At 38.9% G+C, this 13,436-nt stretch overlaps 1 protein-coding gene across 2 annotated transcripts in view; it reads right to left on the bottom strand.

Moving 5' to 3' along the window:
* Positions 1–3,123: 3,123 nt before the first annotated feature.
* The window catches only part of DCBLD1 (discoidin, CUB and LCCL domain containing 1), a 37,407-nt gene continuing 27,094 nt past the window's right edge, over positions 3,124–13,436 (bottom strand). The window contains exons 12-15 of one of the 2 annotated variants that reach the window (XM_032215400.1): positions 13,161–13,251; positions 10,253–10,302; positions 8,801–8,920; positions 3,124–5,552 (exon numbers count right to left, since the gene is read on the bottom strand). In XM_032215400.1, the coding sequence (XP_032071291.1) occupies positions 5,053–5,552; positions 8,801–8,920; positions 10,253–10,302; positions 13,161–13,251 (761 nt within the window). In that variant the 3' untranslated portion in view covers positions 3,124–5,052. The remainder of the gene's footprint in view (positions 5,553–8,800; positions 8,921–10,252; positions 10,303–13,160; positions 13,252–13,436) is intronic. The other variant, XM_032215399.1, reaches the window with a different exon arrangement.

The following is a 13,436-nucleotide window of genomic DNA, read 5'->3' as shown; positions in this document are numbered from 1 at the left end:
TGGGCTAAAATAAGCCCTCCCCAAAAATATTGCATCACAGCAGCAGTCATGAGGTGACCATGCTCGCAGCCTCGCAGCATCACAAAAATAAGACCTCCCCGAAAATAAGGCCAAGCGCTTATTTTGGAGGTCAAAAGAAAATAGGACCCTGTCTTGTTTTCGGGGAAACGGTACTCTTTCTTTCTACTATTTTCCCCATAACAACGCTGTGAGCTAAATTGGGCTGAGAGAGAGTGACTGGCCCTACATTACCCAGTTGGCTTTCACGGCTAAGGCTGGACTTGAATCATGGCCTCCCTGTGTCTAGCCTGATGCTTTAAACATTAGGCAGACTGGCTCTCGTATAGTATGTAATCTGGTAAAGGAAGTTGAGTGAATACAATTTTTTTGCCTACTCCATTATATTTCATGTAAATGCCAAATGTTTGCCATTTGCCATCACCAGTAATATTGTATAGCTCTGATTTAATGTGTTGAAGCTGCTCTTCTCAGTCAAGGGAATACTGATTTTAATATACTTTATCATTGTTTTTGACTGGATGCTGCCTGAGCATTATAACCTTTAAAAATACATCCTTTGAGAAATCCACAGCCTACTGCATGTATATTTTAGTAGACCTACAGTCAATTTAAAAGATTTATTGTGGAACATTGGTCAAACAGCTCAGTATTTTTTGGATAACGGGGAAAAACACTTCTGTTTGAAATCTATGGGGAGCCATTTGCTTGTCTACACTGTGCTGCAAGTATTGCAAAGCTAAATTATTTTCACCTCAGTTTAGTGCAGAGCGGTGACTTTTTTTCTTACTACCTAGCCTGCTTTTATTTGTTTATTTACCAGATTTTTATCCCCTTTATTTTACAAATAACTCAAGGCAGCAAACATATATAATATTCCTTCCTACTCCTGTTTTCTCTAATATAACAAGAACCCTGTGAGATGAATTGGGCTGAGAGAGAATGTAACCCAAGTCACCCACAGGTTTTCATGCCTAAAATGAGACTAGAACTCAAATCTCATGGTTTCTAGGTCAGCACTTTAACCACTACATCAAGATAATGCAGTGAATTACAAAGAACAACAAAAGCCGTTGAAATGTCTCATTGAAATGATTGCAGTTTCTTAGATAAAATGCATGGGCCCAGGGGTCACTGCATTATCTGACACCTGTGAATAGTAGTTTTGGCTGTATTGTTATCTACATCAAGATTTTCAAGTCCAAACATTCAGTTTCTAGTACATTTTGTCTCATTAAAAAAAAAAAATCCAGAGCAAAGCTCTGAATTAAACATGTAGCTAAACTGTTTATAAAGGTTCTGAAGCATAGGATTTGATCTCAAGAAATAAATCCTTAACCAATCCTTATCTCACTGCCTATTTGTACCTTGTCAGAACTAGTTAGCTGCCCTACATCACAACATGGCACTTGCCATGTTTTGTTTTTTGTTTTTTTGCCAAATTATTGTTCCTGTCTGACGGCTTAAAATGAGAAATATTTTATATTCTTTGCTATTTATGGGCTTTTAGCATTATGTCTCTCAGAGAAGTACATCAGCATACAACAGCTGATTTTAAAAAATGGGTACTGCAATAAGAAGCACTTAAGATTATCTAGTCCACAGTCAGTCTATTGTATCTCACTGAATATTTTATGATTGTACTACAAGGAAGAAATAAAAGATAATCTTTCAGCACATGGAAACTTCTGATGCACTTACATAGTATTATCCAGCCTCATGGGGATCATTTTTTCTACCATGGTTTTATTTATTGAATTTCCTACTCCTCCCCCACCCATTGTTTTAACTGATTATGATTTTAGTGTAGTTCTGGCTAAATGATGCAGAAATAGGCAAGGCAAAAAAATACATTAGCAGTGTAGTTTCATTGAGCTACTAATACGGTACTATTTCAGAGAACAGTTCCAAAGATTGTAGAGTTCTGCATAAATGGACCAAAAATAAAATATCTCTGTAGATAAACTGCCATGAGAATGCTCCCTACATCAGATTTTAAAGCAATTTAGCTGAACAAAGATGTCTCATAGCAGACCAAATGTTACTTACATCTGCTGTGAACTATTCTTTATTCGAATTGTTCTATGCTCTGAATTAATGGAGATGGGTCAAAGCTTACGCTTTGGAAATTTTCTCATTACGTTGTATTTAGTTGTTGTATAGAAAGATTTCTTGACTGGATAATACTGTACAATCAAGTAGCACTTCATCCAACCCTCCATCCTAGTCAACAATTATGGAAATTACATTCCCCAAAAGTTTGGAGGAGAAAGCCAATATTTATAGCATGCTTTCAAACAACATTCATGATTTATTCAATTTACATGGTTCACAACAGAGGCATTAGCTAATTCCCATGGGCTGGGTGGTTCTAGTTAAATTATCATCTGTCATAGCCATAATTTATAGAGCTGGCCAGAGATCTGGATTTGAAGAGCAAAATATGATTGGAGCTTGGAGCCTCTATAGAATCTATAGAATACTCCAAAGCAGGTTACTGAACTCCACAGCTGTAACATCTTCTTGACAAGAAATGCATATGGCTTAAGATGTTCCAAACAGATGTTAATGTATGCATCTTGAATTGCATTTTGCCATTCAAATCTGGACATTAATCTTTTTTTTAGCTTCAGGAGCTAAGAAATTGAATCTAACATTCTGCACACAAAATACAGGTTTTATCACATGAAAGCAATGCATAGCACCCATTTTTGTATATTTATTAAGAAACAGTATGAGATTTATAAATATGTCTTTGTATATGCACTGAATTGCAACTTAGTATATGTTCTGAATTTGCTGCAAAAGTAGATTTGAAAATACTGCTTTCTGCTCATTCTGTCATTATATATTTTATATTCAGTATATAATTAAAAATGCACATATTAAGAATGAATAAAAAAGAATAAAACTAACATAAGAGAATAAAGGTGAGAGAGCCAGAATGGTGTTGGGGTTAAGATGACAGTCTAAAAACCAGGAGACTATGAGTTCTAATCCAGGGGTTGGTTTCAAACTTTTTTACTACTTGTTTTGTGGGTGTGGCTAGGTGGGGGAGCATGTGGGCATGGCCAAGTTGATGTTGCTCACACACATCCCCACTCAGTCACATGCCCCCCACCTAGCCATGCCCACAGAACTGGCAAAAATTTGTTTTGCCAGATGGGAGGCTGACAAAGAAGCCTCACTTTCCCCACCGCCGTTCCAATGCTCCATCTGCATGGATGGCAAGGAAAGGGTGCAGCGGCAGGGGAGGTGCCCTGCCAACTGCGGGCAAGTAGGTTGGACTGGCCTGGCTTCCAACTCTCCATCCAGCATGGGCAGTGGCTGTGAGTGGTAAAGGAAGAGAACCCTGGACCGGAATCCCTGCCTCCTTCCTCTGAGATCCGGCTTGGGGGACGGCCTTCTGTTGCCATCCATGCAGAGCCTCTGCCAGCAGGGTGCCTCCTATTTCACCCTGCGCACACACCCTCCCACCAGCTGCAACCCAGGCCCCGCCTAGTCAGCTGGGTAGCTGGCTGGGAAAGTAGTGGGTGAGCTGACCTGGCCTCCAATGATCTGCCCAGCAGGGGCGGTGAGGGAAGGGGGCAGCAGTGGGGAGGCTCACCATCCCTCAAACTGGCTCTCAGAGGCAGGGAAGTTGGCCAAGGGCTCGCTTTCCTTACTGCTCCCTGCCGCGGCCTCTGCCAGACGGAGCATTGGAGGCCAGGCCGGTCCCGGCCGCTCGCTTCCAGCTTTCTCGGCCAGTCATCCAGTTGACCAGGCGGGGCCCGGGTTGCAGCCATAGAGGAGGGGGACAGCTAGGCTAGTGTAAATGCTGCTTACCTGTGTGTAGGCAGGAGGCTATTCTGTGGATCCATGTGACAAAAGCGAGGCAGGGTGAGTGTCCAAGTGGCTTGGGGATGTGGCCAGCCAGCCAACCATCACTACCGGTGACATCACTACTGGTTCGGCAACCCAGGCCCAATTTCCACTACTGGAACAGAGGTTCGGAACCGGCAGCAACCCAAATCTGTTCTAATTCTGCCTTAAGCATGAGCCCAGCTGAGTGAACTTGGGCCAGTCACTCTGTCAGTCCCAAGAAGCAAAGTCCAAACCACTTCTGAAACAATACAAAGAAAACTACACAGACTAGTCTAGGCAGTTGCCAGTAATAAAAAAACTGACTTGGAGCCCCCCCCCCCCCAAAAAAAAAGAACAAAGGTAGAAGTTTACATAACTTTGGTAGGCAGTTTATTTTTTTTCATATTTCCCAAAGAAGAAATAAGCATACTGTATCTTGCTTAGAATGAAAAGCAAGGCAGATTCAGTTCAAGTATATATGCTACTCAGATCTGGATGCTAACAGCACTATGCGATCTGTGAGATTTTGAGGGAGTTTAGGAATGTCGCATGTCACTGAAGTGGTGTCTAATTCTATTCCCTGAGAATCTAAACTTTAATTTAAAAACAAAACTTTCTAATTCTTGCCACTCCTGAATATATATTGCTAACATATAGGAAGCCACATGGAAATCTTTAGAGGAACAAATGATCGGGTTTTTTTTAATCATGAAAGTTCTGTACCTTATCTTCCACGTGACTATCAAGAATAAATTAAAAATGACTTCTATCACACAACATACATAAATTGCAAAACACTTTTTCTTATAAAATCTGTGTTGTATGGGAAGTGCAATTTTTTAAAATATGTCTATTTAACCATTCTAAATATGATCTCCCAAGAATGAGCATTATGTCAATTTAGAATGCTGTCTCACCTAGAAATCAGTGCATTTGTTAGCAGAGAGAAAACAAATGAAAGATACTTTTAAGTTATTTCTTTTAAATTAAAACAGTATGTACACATTGCACAGTATTAAAATGGAGCACCAACAACTCAGCTGTAGAGAACCCACTGCTTGCAGACCTTATCTGAAGGTTTCTCATGGTGAAAAGAAGGAAAATGTGGGTATTACTCAAATTCTGCAGGAATGTCAGTAGTCTTGGGTCCTTTCCTTTTCCTGGATTATCAATTTTTCATGAGTTCTGGGATTATAAGAGTGCTGTCACTGCAGTCTGATTTATTGGTTTGAGATTGTATCTAGGTGTTGAATAACCCTCATTTGTCAGGGATTCGGCCTGTGGTTTTTGATAGCATGTATTATAGTCCACTATGGGCAAGATATTACTTTTAGGTTTATCATACTCTTTAATGTTTTGTGGTATTTTATAATCTTCACTGTTTCCATCTGCCTTGCATAAGGCAAGAAAAGTCCCAGAAGGAAAAGAAGAAACCGCAGGAATGTTGTAACAATTATCTGTAGAAAAATCATTTTCAATTCCTGTACATCGCTCTACAATAGGGGTGGCATATTCCGGTTCCTGATTGGTCAAAGGTAGCGCATAATCATGGTGATTTCTTCTTTGTGGGCGGTTGTAATGATTTCTGTTCTCTGAGAGACATTTTTTCTCATCCTCTGTATCCATTGGTTTAAAAGTAGATCCCTGCCGGGTAACTGTCCCAGTTCCTATCATGATGGGCTGTTGATAATCTAGACAGAAGACAGAAACAAGATCTTTAAAATTCCAGTTCAGATTGAGTATTAGCCACATTATTCCGCGCTAATTCCTGAATAGTTCGCTGTACATTGGTGAATTTGTTATGGCACTGAATGTTATGGCACTTAACAATCTGTCTTCCAAGTTTCAGCACTCATAGAGTTCCTGCAGTCACATGGTCATAATCTGGATACTTGGCAGTCAGCCTGGATTTCTGATCATAACAATCTATGTTGGCCATGTGATCACAATTTACAACCTTTCCTGTTGGCTTCCCATAAATAAAATCAATGAGAAGCCAATAGGAAATTAAGGTCACATAAGTTCTTTGCTTAACAGTCCGTGGTAATTTGCTTAGTGATGTAACCAGATACTGTGCACTTTACAATTGCATCACTTAGTGATGGAAATTCTGGTTACATTACTTACTGTAATTAAGCTAGAACTACCTGCATTGTATGAATAGTGATGGCTAAGAAACCTTGCAGTGTTGGCTTATGAACTTTAGTGGAACAGCAGGTTTAGAAGCTGAAGGGTTGCAGGTTTAAGGAGAGATTGGTGGCAAGACTCTCAAAAATGGATGACAGACAGAAAGAGAGATCCCATGCTCCACCAACTAGGGACAAAAACTATTGGCAATCTGAAAGAGGCAATGTTAACCAGTCTCTCTTAACTCTAAAGAGAAGTTGAGTTCTTAAGAGTTATAGAGAAGTACATACAAATTCAGGTAACACTTTGCAAACATTTTCAGTAGTGAAAACATATTGTTAAAAATATTTCAAATCTCTGTGATTATCTTCCATGAGACAGTGGAAGAAAGGAACAATGGAACACAGCTGGAAATTGCAAAGTTAGGCTGCAAGAACTGAAATTCAGTGCTGTTTTGGTAGCTTAATCAAAAGAAAAAATTCCATGAAGGTATGTTACGCACTATATCTTGCGTTAAATCATGTGAATTAGACTAAAAACCCCTTAACAGAATGCATTAAATTTGGAAAAAATTGAATATGGTTATTTTAGTCTTTTTAAGTAAAAAAAGAACAAATTTTAAAAAATGCTTCCAAAACCATCCTTTCTCAACCAAACTTATATAGGTAGTCCTCGACTTACGGCCACAATTGAGCCCAAATTTTTTATTCCTAAGCAGGACAGTTGTTAAATGATCTGTGCCCCCTTTTATAACCTTTACTGCCACATAAATTTGAATGCACGCTAATTCAGCTCACTGCCAGAAATTCGATTCTGAGCAGCTCAAGGTTGACTCTGCCTTCCATCCTTCTGTGGTCAGTAAAAGGAGTCAGACTGTTGGGGGCAATATGCTGACTTTGTAAAACCTCTTAGAGAGGGCTGTAAAGCACCGTGAAGTGATATACTGTATAAATCTAAGTGCTAGTGCTATAAATGAATCACTGCAGTTGTTAAGTGAATTATATGGTTGTTAAGCAAATCTGGCTTCCCCCATTTACTTTACGTGTCAGAAGCCAGCTGGGAAGGTTACAAAGGGTGATCACACGACCTGGCACAGTGCAGCTGTCATAAATACATGACAGTTTTCAAGTGCCCAAATTGTGTTCATGTGACTGTGGGGATTCTGCAGTGGTTGTGTCAAAAATAGTCATAAGTCACTTTTTTCAGTGCTATTGTTGCTTTGAATAATCACTTAAAGGGATGGCTGCAAGTTGAGGGCTATCTGTTAATTTTGCTAGGTTTTCAGTGGCTGTTGGAATGGGCCTGCAAGATTGAGATTTGCATCTTTCATAAAGCTATAAAATTAATTTTGTGAGAAAGTTCCTGTTTCCAAAGTTGTTTAGAACATCTGAAGTTGAACGTGGCCTCTTCTTTTGGTGGTAAGAGATACTAAACAAAATTCTATCCCCCTATATAGAAATTGCCTTGGGATTTTATACATATAGCTCAATTAAGGTAATGATGCATGGACACGAGCAAGTATGGAAAGAAGGCCCATCCATTTTTACTTCCCCATCTGCTTATTTGAGCTAATCAAAGTTTCATGGTGTCTTGCATTAGAGCAAGTGAATTGCAAAAGCCCCATGACAGAGTGCATTAAGGTTGACATCTAGAACATTTCAACAAACCTCAATCATGAATAGAAATCACTTAAATGTCAGGGAATCACCTAGTCTCTTGCCAAAGGAATCCTTTTAGTCAACTTTCTACACGTTTATAAATATTTGTAAATGTTAACAGCAATGGAAGAAACGATTGAGGAAAAGAATGGGAACAGTTTAATACATTAGCAATGTTGTTTTTTTTAAAAACATAATGCAATAGGAATCGGGATTAGAATTTTCTAAATTGAATTTTCTAATTGTGATTGTAAAGCATGAGGTCATGTGTCCTTAATGACAGCAGTCCTGGTTGCTGTTAATTGAATCCCACTGCTTCTGAGCCAAGGTCCCACCATGATCCAAGCCATTTGCAGCTTGATCCCTCTCAGTCCTGAGCCTTGGTAAGGTAAGGGGCTGCCTCCTCTTCAATTCTTCTGATCCACCTCCTTCCCTCCCCATCTCTGCCCTTCTGGCTACCTTGTACTCCACTGTCCTGTGTTCAATGCCCCTGCTGGCCCGACTGCTCCATCTGATCTTTGCTGTCTTTTTTCTGCCTCTACTGACAAGCCACACCGGTCAGCGTGGCAGGCTGACGGGGCCAGTGGAATGCAGGGAAGTCAAAAGCGGGCTGGGTCATAGATGGATGGGGGGAGTTGAAGTGCCTCTGTAGTTTGCAGTGCAAGCAAATTGCAAGCATCCAAATTTTGATCCCATGACTGAGGCTGCTGCAATGGACATAACTTTGGAGGGAAAGCACCAGATGGTTTCCCAAAAAGCAACTGGACTTCCTTCCTTCGATTCCCCACCAATCAGTTAGAACTGAAGCTTCTTGGATAAGAAGCAAAATGTGTTAAAAAAAAACTTCTAAGAAAGTCCAGTTGCCTTTTGGAAAAGCACCTTTGCGACATGCCTTCGAATGATCACTGAATGAATGATCATAACTTAAGGACTGCCTGTACATTACTTTTTCAAAACATCCAAAACTTTGCCAAAGGGCAGGAAAGTTTCTCGTAATGCATTTAGAATCTAGGAAAGCAAGCCTTTCTGAACAAAAAAAATCATTATAATCAATCACCTGTGAAATACACTGCCTTTCCCTAATTAAGGAAGGGGAAATCAAATGTTTTGCATATTATAGTGTCAGAAACAGTGATAGTTTCCAGAAGAATTACCTGCTATCTTGCTTGTGATCAGTTCCAGTTCTTTGGGTGTCTCTTTTTCATTATTGTAAGCGATGGTGAATTCTGCAGACTGATATCGGACAAAGGGTGGTTGGATTTGTTTCCAGAAACCTAAAACAGAAACCTAGACATTTAGATCATAGCTATGTTTAATCTCAAAAGATAAATTAATCTAAAGCACTGCATGCATTGAGTCCATTTACTCTAAGTTGTTGGGGGCATATAGATATATTGACTATCATAAAATTGCCTTTAAAATGATTTGGAAAACCAATTACGATACTAATTGTAGCTTGTATCAGAATCTTCACTACTAGCATTAGCTCTACCAAATTATCACTGTAAGGGTCAAAATTTTGAAGGCCCACTTGCATGAAATTCTAAGGTAAAGGTTTCCCTCCTGTCAGTGGTGTCTCTAGGGCACAATGCTCATCTCAGTTTATTGGCCAAAGGAGCAAGTGTTGTCTAAAGACAATTTCCATAGTCATGTAGCCATCATGACTATACACCAATGGTCCCCAACCCTTTGGACACCAGGGACCAGTTCTGTGGAGAGAGGTTTTTCCATGGACTGGAGGGTGTGTGGTTTCACTTGTTGCCTGCATCCCACGGATAGGATTTAACTTGTTTGCGTGGCCCAGTTTCTAGCACGCTGAGGACCGGTGCCGTCCATTGACCAGGTGATGGGGCACCTGCTATACACCAATGATACATGGAACACTGCTACCTTCCGACCAAAGTCTACTAGCATTTCCATGCTTTCTACTAGGCATGAATTCTATTAGGACACAGTTAGTTTTCTTAGTTTTTCTATAGTAATGGAAGTTTATACTTTCCTTTTTAGATGGCAAAGAACTAGTGTAGGGAAGCTATTTCTCAAGGGAGATAGCAAAAGCTCAGCTTGTACACACAAGATTTCTAGCTCTTCAAAATACTCTGTGGAAAGCAGCACTTTATTTCTTGTACAGTCATGAATATATATTATATTTTTTTAAATATGCCTTCAAAATCCTAGTGCTAATGAAATTTAGGTCTTGCCGTGTTTCTGATCAAAGCTGGATCAGCTAGAGAGTCAAAGGAGCAGCATTACATATTAAAAGTGCTCTATAAAAACCTTGGTGGTTGTATAGCATCATAAATCATTCATGCAACCATAAACGGCAGGGGAACAAATATAAGAACCTATCCACAGATTCCCACAGAGCAGTCAGAGAAGCTGAAAAACAGGATGAGCAGGATCAGAGATATCAGTACCAGCGCTCTCTAAATGTCCAGGTCTGTTCAACTCACTATATATAAAAACGTAATGGATAGAGGTCAGGAAAGAGAAAGGTGGAACAGGTCAAGGATATTCTTCCTACTGAATCCAAAAGATAATACTGATCAGCAGGAAACATTTTTTTATTCCTTGTTCTATAACAAAAGCAAAAGATTGCCACTAACTTGGTTTTCCAGTGTCAGATGAACCATACGTAGTACCTTTCTTTCCTTTTCTGTAAGAAAGAACAAGATAAATTACACATTTCCTGCTTCAGTTCAAATAGATTTCACAGAATCTATTAACTTGGTAAATTCCAAACTGCATGCAATTTTGAATTTTCAGACCTATGTCTTCCTAAGTTTGTTATATACTATGGATATTGGCAAATGGGCAGATTTGTTATTTTTCCTAGAAGTCAGATACATAGCTTTCATACTACATTTCCACTAGATTTCCAAGTTCAGGGAATATGGGGTTTTGATTGAAATCATTTTTATTTATATTCAGGGCATCATTAAACAAACAAATCAAGAAGCTAACAATTTCTCCCTTTATTTGTTCAATTTATAACATTTCCTTCATGAGTTCAAGGTGGCTTAAAATGGAGATCTCCCTTTGTTTTATTGGCACATGAACTCTGCAGGTAGATTGGACTAGAGAGAACAACTATTTCAAAGACAGCCCCAGATATTGCCCTACTTATGAATTTCAAATTTCAAAGAGCAAATCTGATCACAAGTCCATCCTAAAATGTCCCGGAAGGCAGGACAAGGTTAGTTTCTGGCATGCTGTTTGCAGATCCACCCAGACACACACCCAGACACACACACACACACACCAGTTTCAACTTGCAAAGAGCCTCTTGGAACTTAATCTTTTCATAAGTAGGGTAGGTAATGTCTGCACCTGGGTCTCCCCAGCCCTAGTCTAGCACCTTTTGAATGAAACTGACATTATGATGAATATCTTTCCCAACCTCTGGCATATATCATAAAAAGGTAGATGGTTTTAGTTTGTTAACCAGCCAGATAGTCTAGTAATGTGTTTAATGTCTTGTGTAAGCTAAGGCTGCTCTGATAATTATGTAGCTTCCGAAATCAATATTTGTACCAATGATTAAGCTATAGTTTACAAATAATAGAATTCATTTCATGAATCTAAACTTGGGCTGTACATGGCTGAGGCAATCATGTGACATGTATCATTTTTGTGCTGGTAAAACAGCAGGGTGTGCCTACTCATTCTTTATTTGAAAAAATAACTTAAGATAAGGAGCCGGTTCGCATCAGTAATACTATTCCTTTCATTAGGTTCCAGGGTGAAGAGGAGCTAGAAAGTTTTTTCTTCACTAAGGCTAGATGGCTTGGCAAAGAGGAAAGTGGAATGTAAGATGATTGGACAGGATGTCAACACAGTGTGTCAATCAGGCTGTGTCCATGTCTACAAATTTGTCTCTATTTATCAGCAGCCTGAACATGTGCTAACTCAAAAACCAATCTCCATGCAGCTCTGTGGAACTTTTTTTTTCTTGGCTTATTGTGATGTACAATACAATTCAGAAAGAAAGCACTGTTAAAAACTACAGGGCAGCGAAACCTTATTTTTATAGGCCACTTGCAGGAAGTGGGTTTTGGATACTCCCAAATGTCTATTAAATATGAAAAGTACAGTACATAATCACAGTGATTTTTGTTATTGTAATATGCAAATTGAAATGTATACCACATAAGGAAATCTGGGTCACGAACCTCTGCAGATATTGGAAATTACGGTAAAATTAATATAACTATATCTGTCTTATCTAGACTACTTTGCATTTAGAGTACGGGTGTCAAACTCAACCACGTCATGGGCCAGATCGTGACATATTGCAATACTTTTTGCCTTTGCAGAGTCAGGTGAGCGTGGCCTGTACATGACGTATCCGCCCCACCGGCCACCAGTTTGACAGGCTTGATTTAGAGTATTTGTCCATTTTGTCAGTGGACATCCAGACTGAAATTTGGTCTTCTGCATATAAAATTTGATAAACAGTGATAGTTAAAATTAAGATTTCACAGTAAATAGGTTTGTATTCCATGATCAGCCAACAATCACCGAACTATAGTCTTATGTAGCAGTGCGTCCGTTAAGAGAGAGAGAAAGGAAGAGAAAAAAATACTTGCTCGGAGGATATTTTTTCGTAAGCTACTTTTTCCCGTCTGTGTTCAGAAATCACAATACTTCATCACAAAACAAAGCTCAGCATAATTATTTTTCCCTCTACCTCAGCTTTCCTTTAATGATTGAGTCCATGTTTTTCAAAAAATGATTTTCAAGGCTAAACCAAATGCAGCTATCCTATTCTGAGCTAATTCTCCATGCAAATAATTAACATTAATGAATTGGCAGAGATTCCTGAAAGCATCTTGAAACAATACTTTGATCTTGCTCTTCTGCTATGCTTGCCCATGAAATGTGGAAAGAACTCTCTAAGCAAGCACACTTTGTCAAGCTATTCAGTCAGCTCTCCCCATTCTACTTAGGTGCAATTTATAATGATCACATATTCTCACAGGTAAACCAAGAATTGTAGATTCCAAATATTCTGCTGGATAAGCCAACCCTGGAATTTTTTAAACCAAATACTATGAAAAATATACCATCCATAAATATGTCAATTGTAAAAATTAAAACATTCAAAAATATGGAGCATCTTATTCATGCCGGGCAAATTTTCCATGGTATTTTGGTTACAATTCAAGACTCTGTGTATTTGCTGATGGGCTTATCCACCAGTATATACGGTATCCGAATGAGCGCTAAGGGAAGGAGACAGAGAAAGCCATACATCTCTTGGAGACTCAGATTTGTGGAAGCCTGATCAACCAGACTAATTAAAACAGTTGGGAATTAAATAAGATATCAGACATGCAACAGTTTAAAGAATATATAAAATCATTAAACAAAACAATAATTCCCCATTGGAATTATTTTTATCTACCAATTACTCTTGAAATGTCATAATGAATAAAGAGGCTGCACCTATCCAAATGATGACAGTGATCATGTGTCTAATTCCAAATGAGGAAAAAAAAATAAGCCACTTACTTTCGCAGTGCAGTAAAGATCCAGATTCCCAATAACAGGAGCAGCAAAAGCACCACCAAGGTTGGAATAATGATAGCCATAAGATTCAATCCTTAAAAAAAGTAAAATAAAAACCAAGATTTAAAAAAATGTTGAAAACAAGGCTAGAAAACTGACTTTCGAGCTGCACTACATACTAATGATCATATTTATTCTCACATAGAGGAGTACATCTCTTGTAAAGCAGGCACACTTTATTTTAATAGAAAAACAAAATTGATGGAGTGCTATGCAACC

Source organism: Thamnophis elegans, chromosome 4 (assembly GCF_009769535.1).
Source record: "Thamnophis elegans isolate rThaEle1 chromosome 4, rThaEle1.pri, whole genome shotgun sequence".
Lineage (NCBI taxonomy): Eukaryota > Metazoa > Chordata > Lepidosauria > Squamata > Colubridae > Thamnophis > Thamnophis elegans.
The sequence above is the reverse complement of the archived record's forward strand: the minus strand, read 5'-3'. Positions and strand labels throughout refer to the sequence as shown.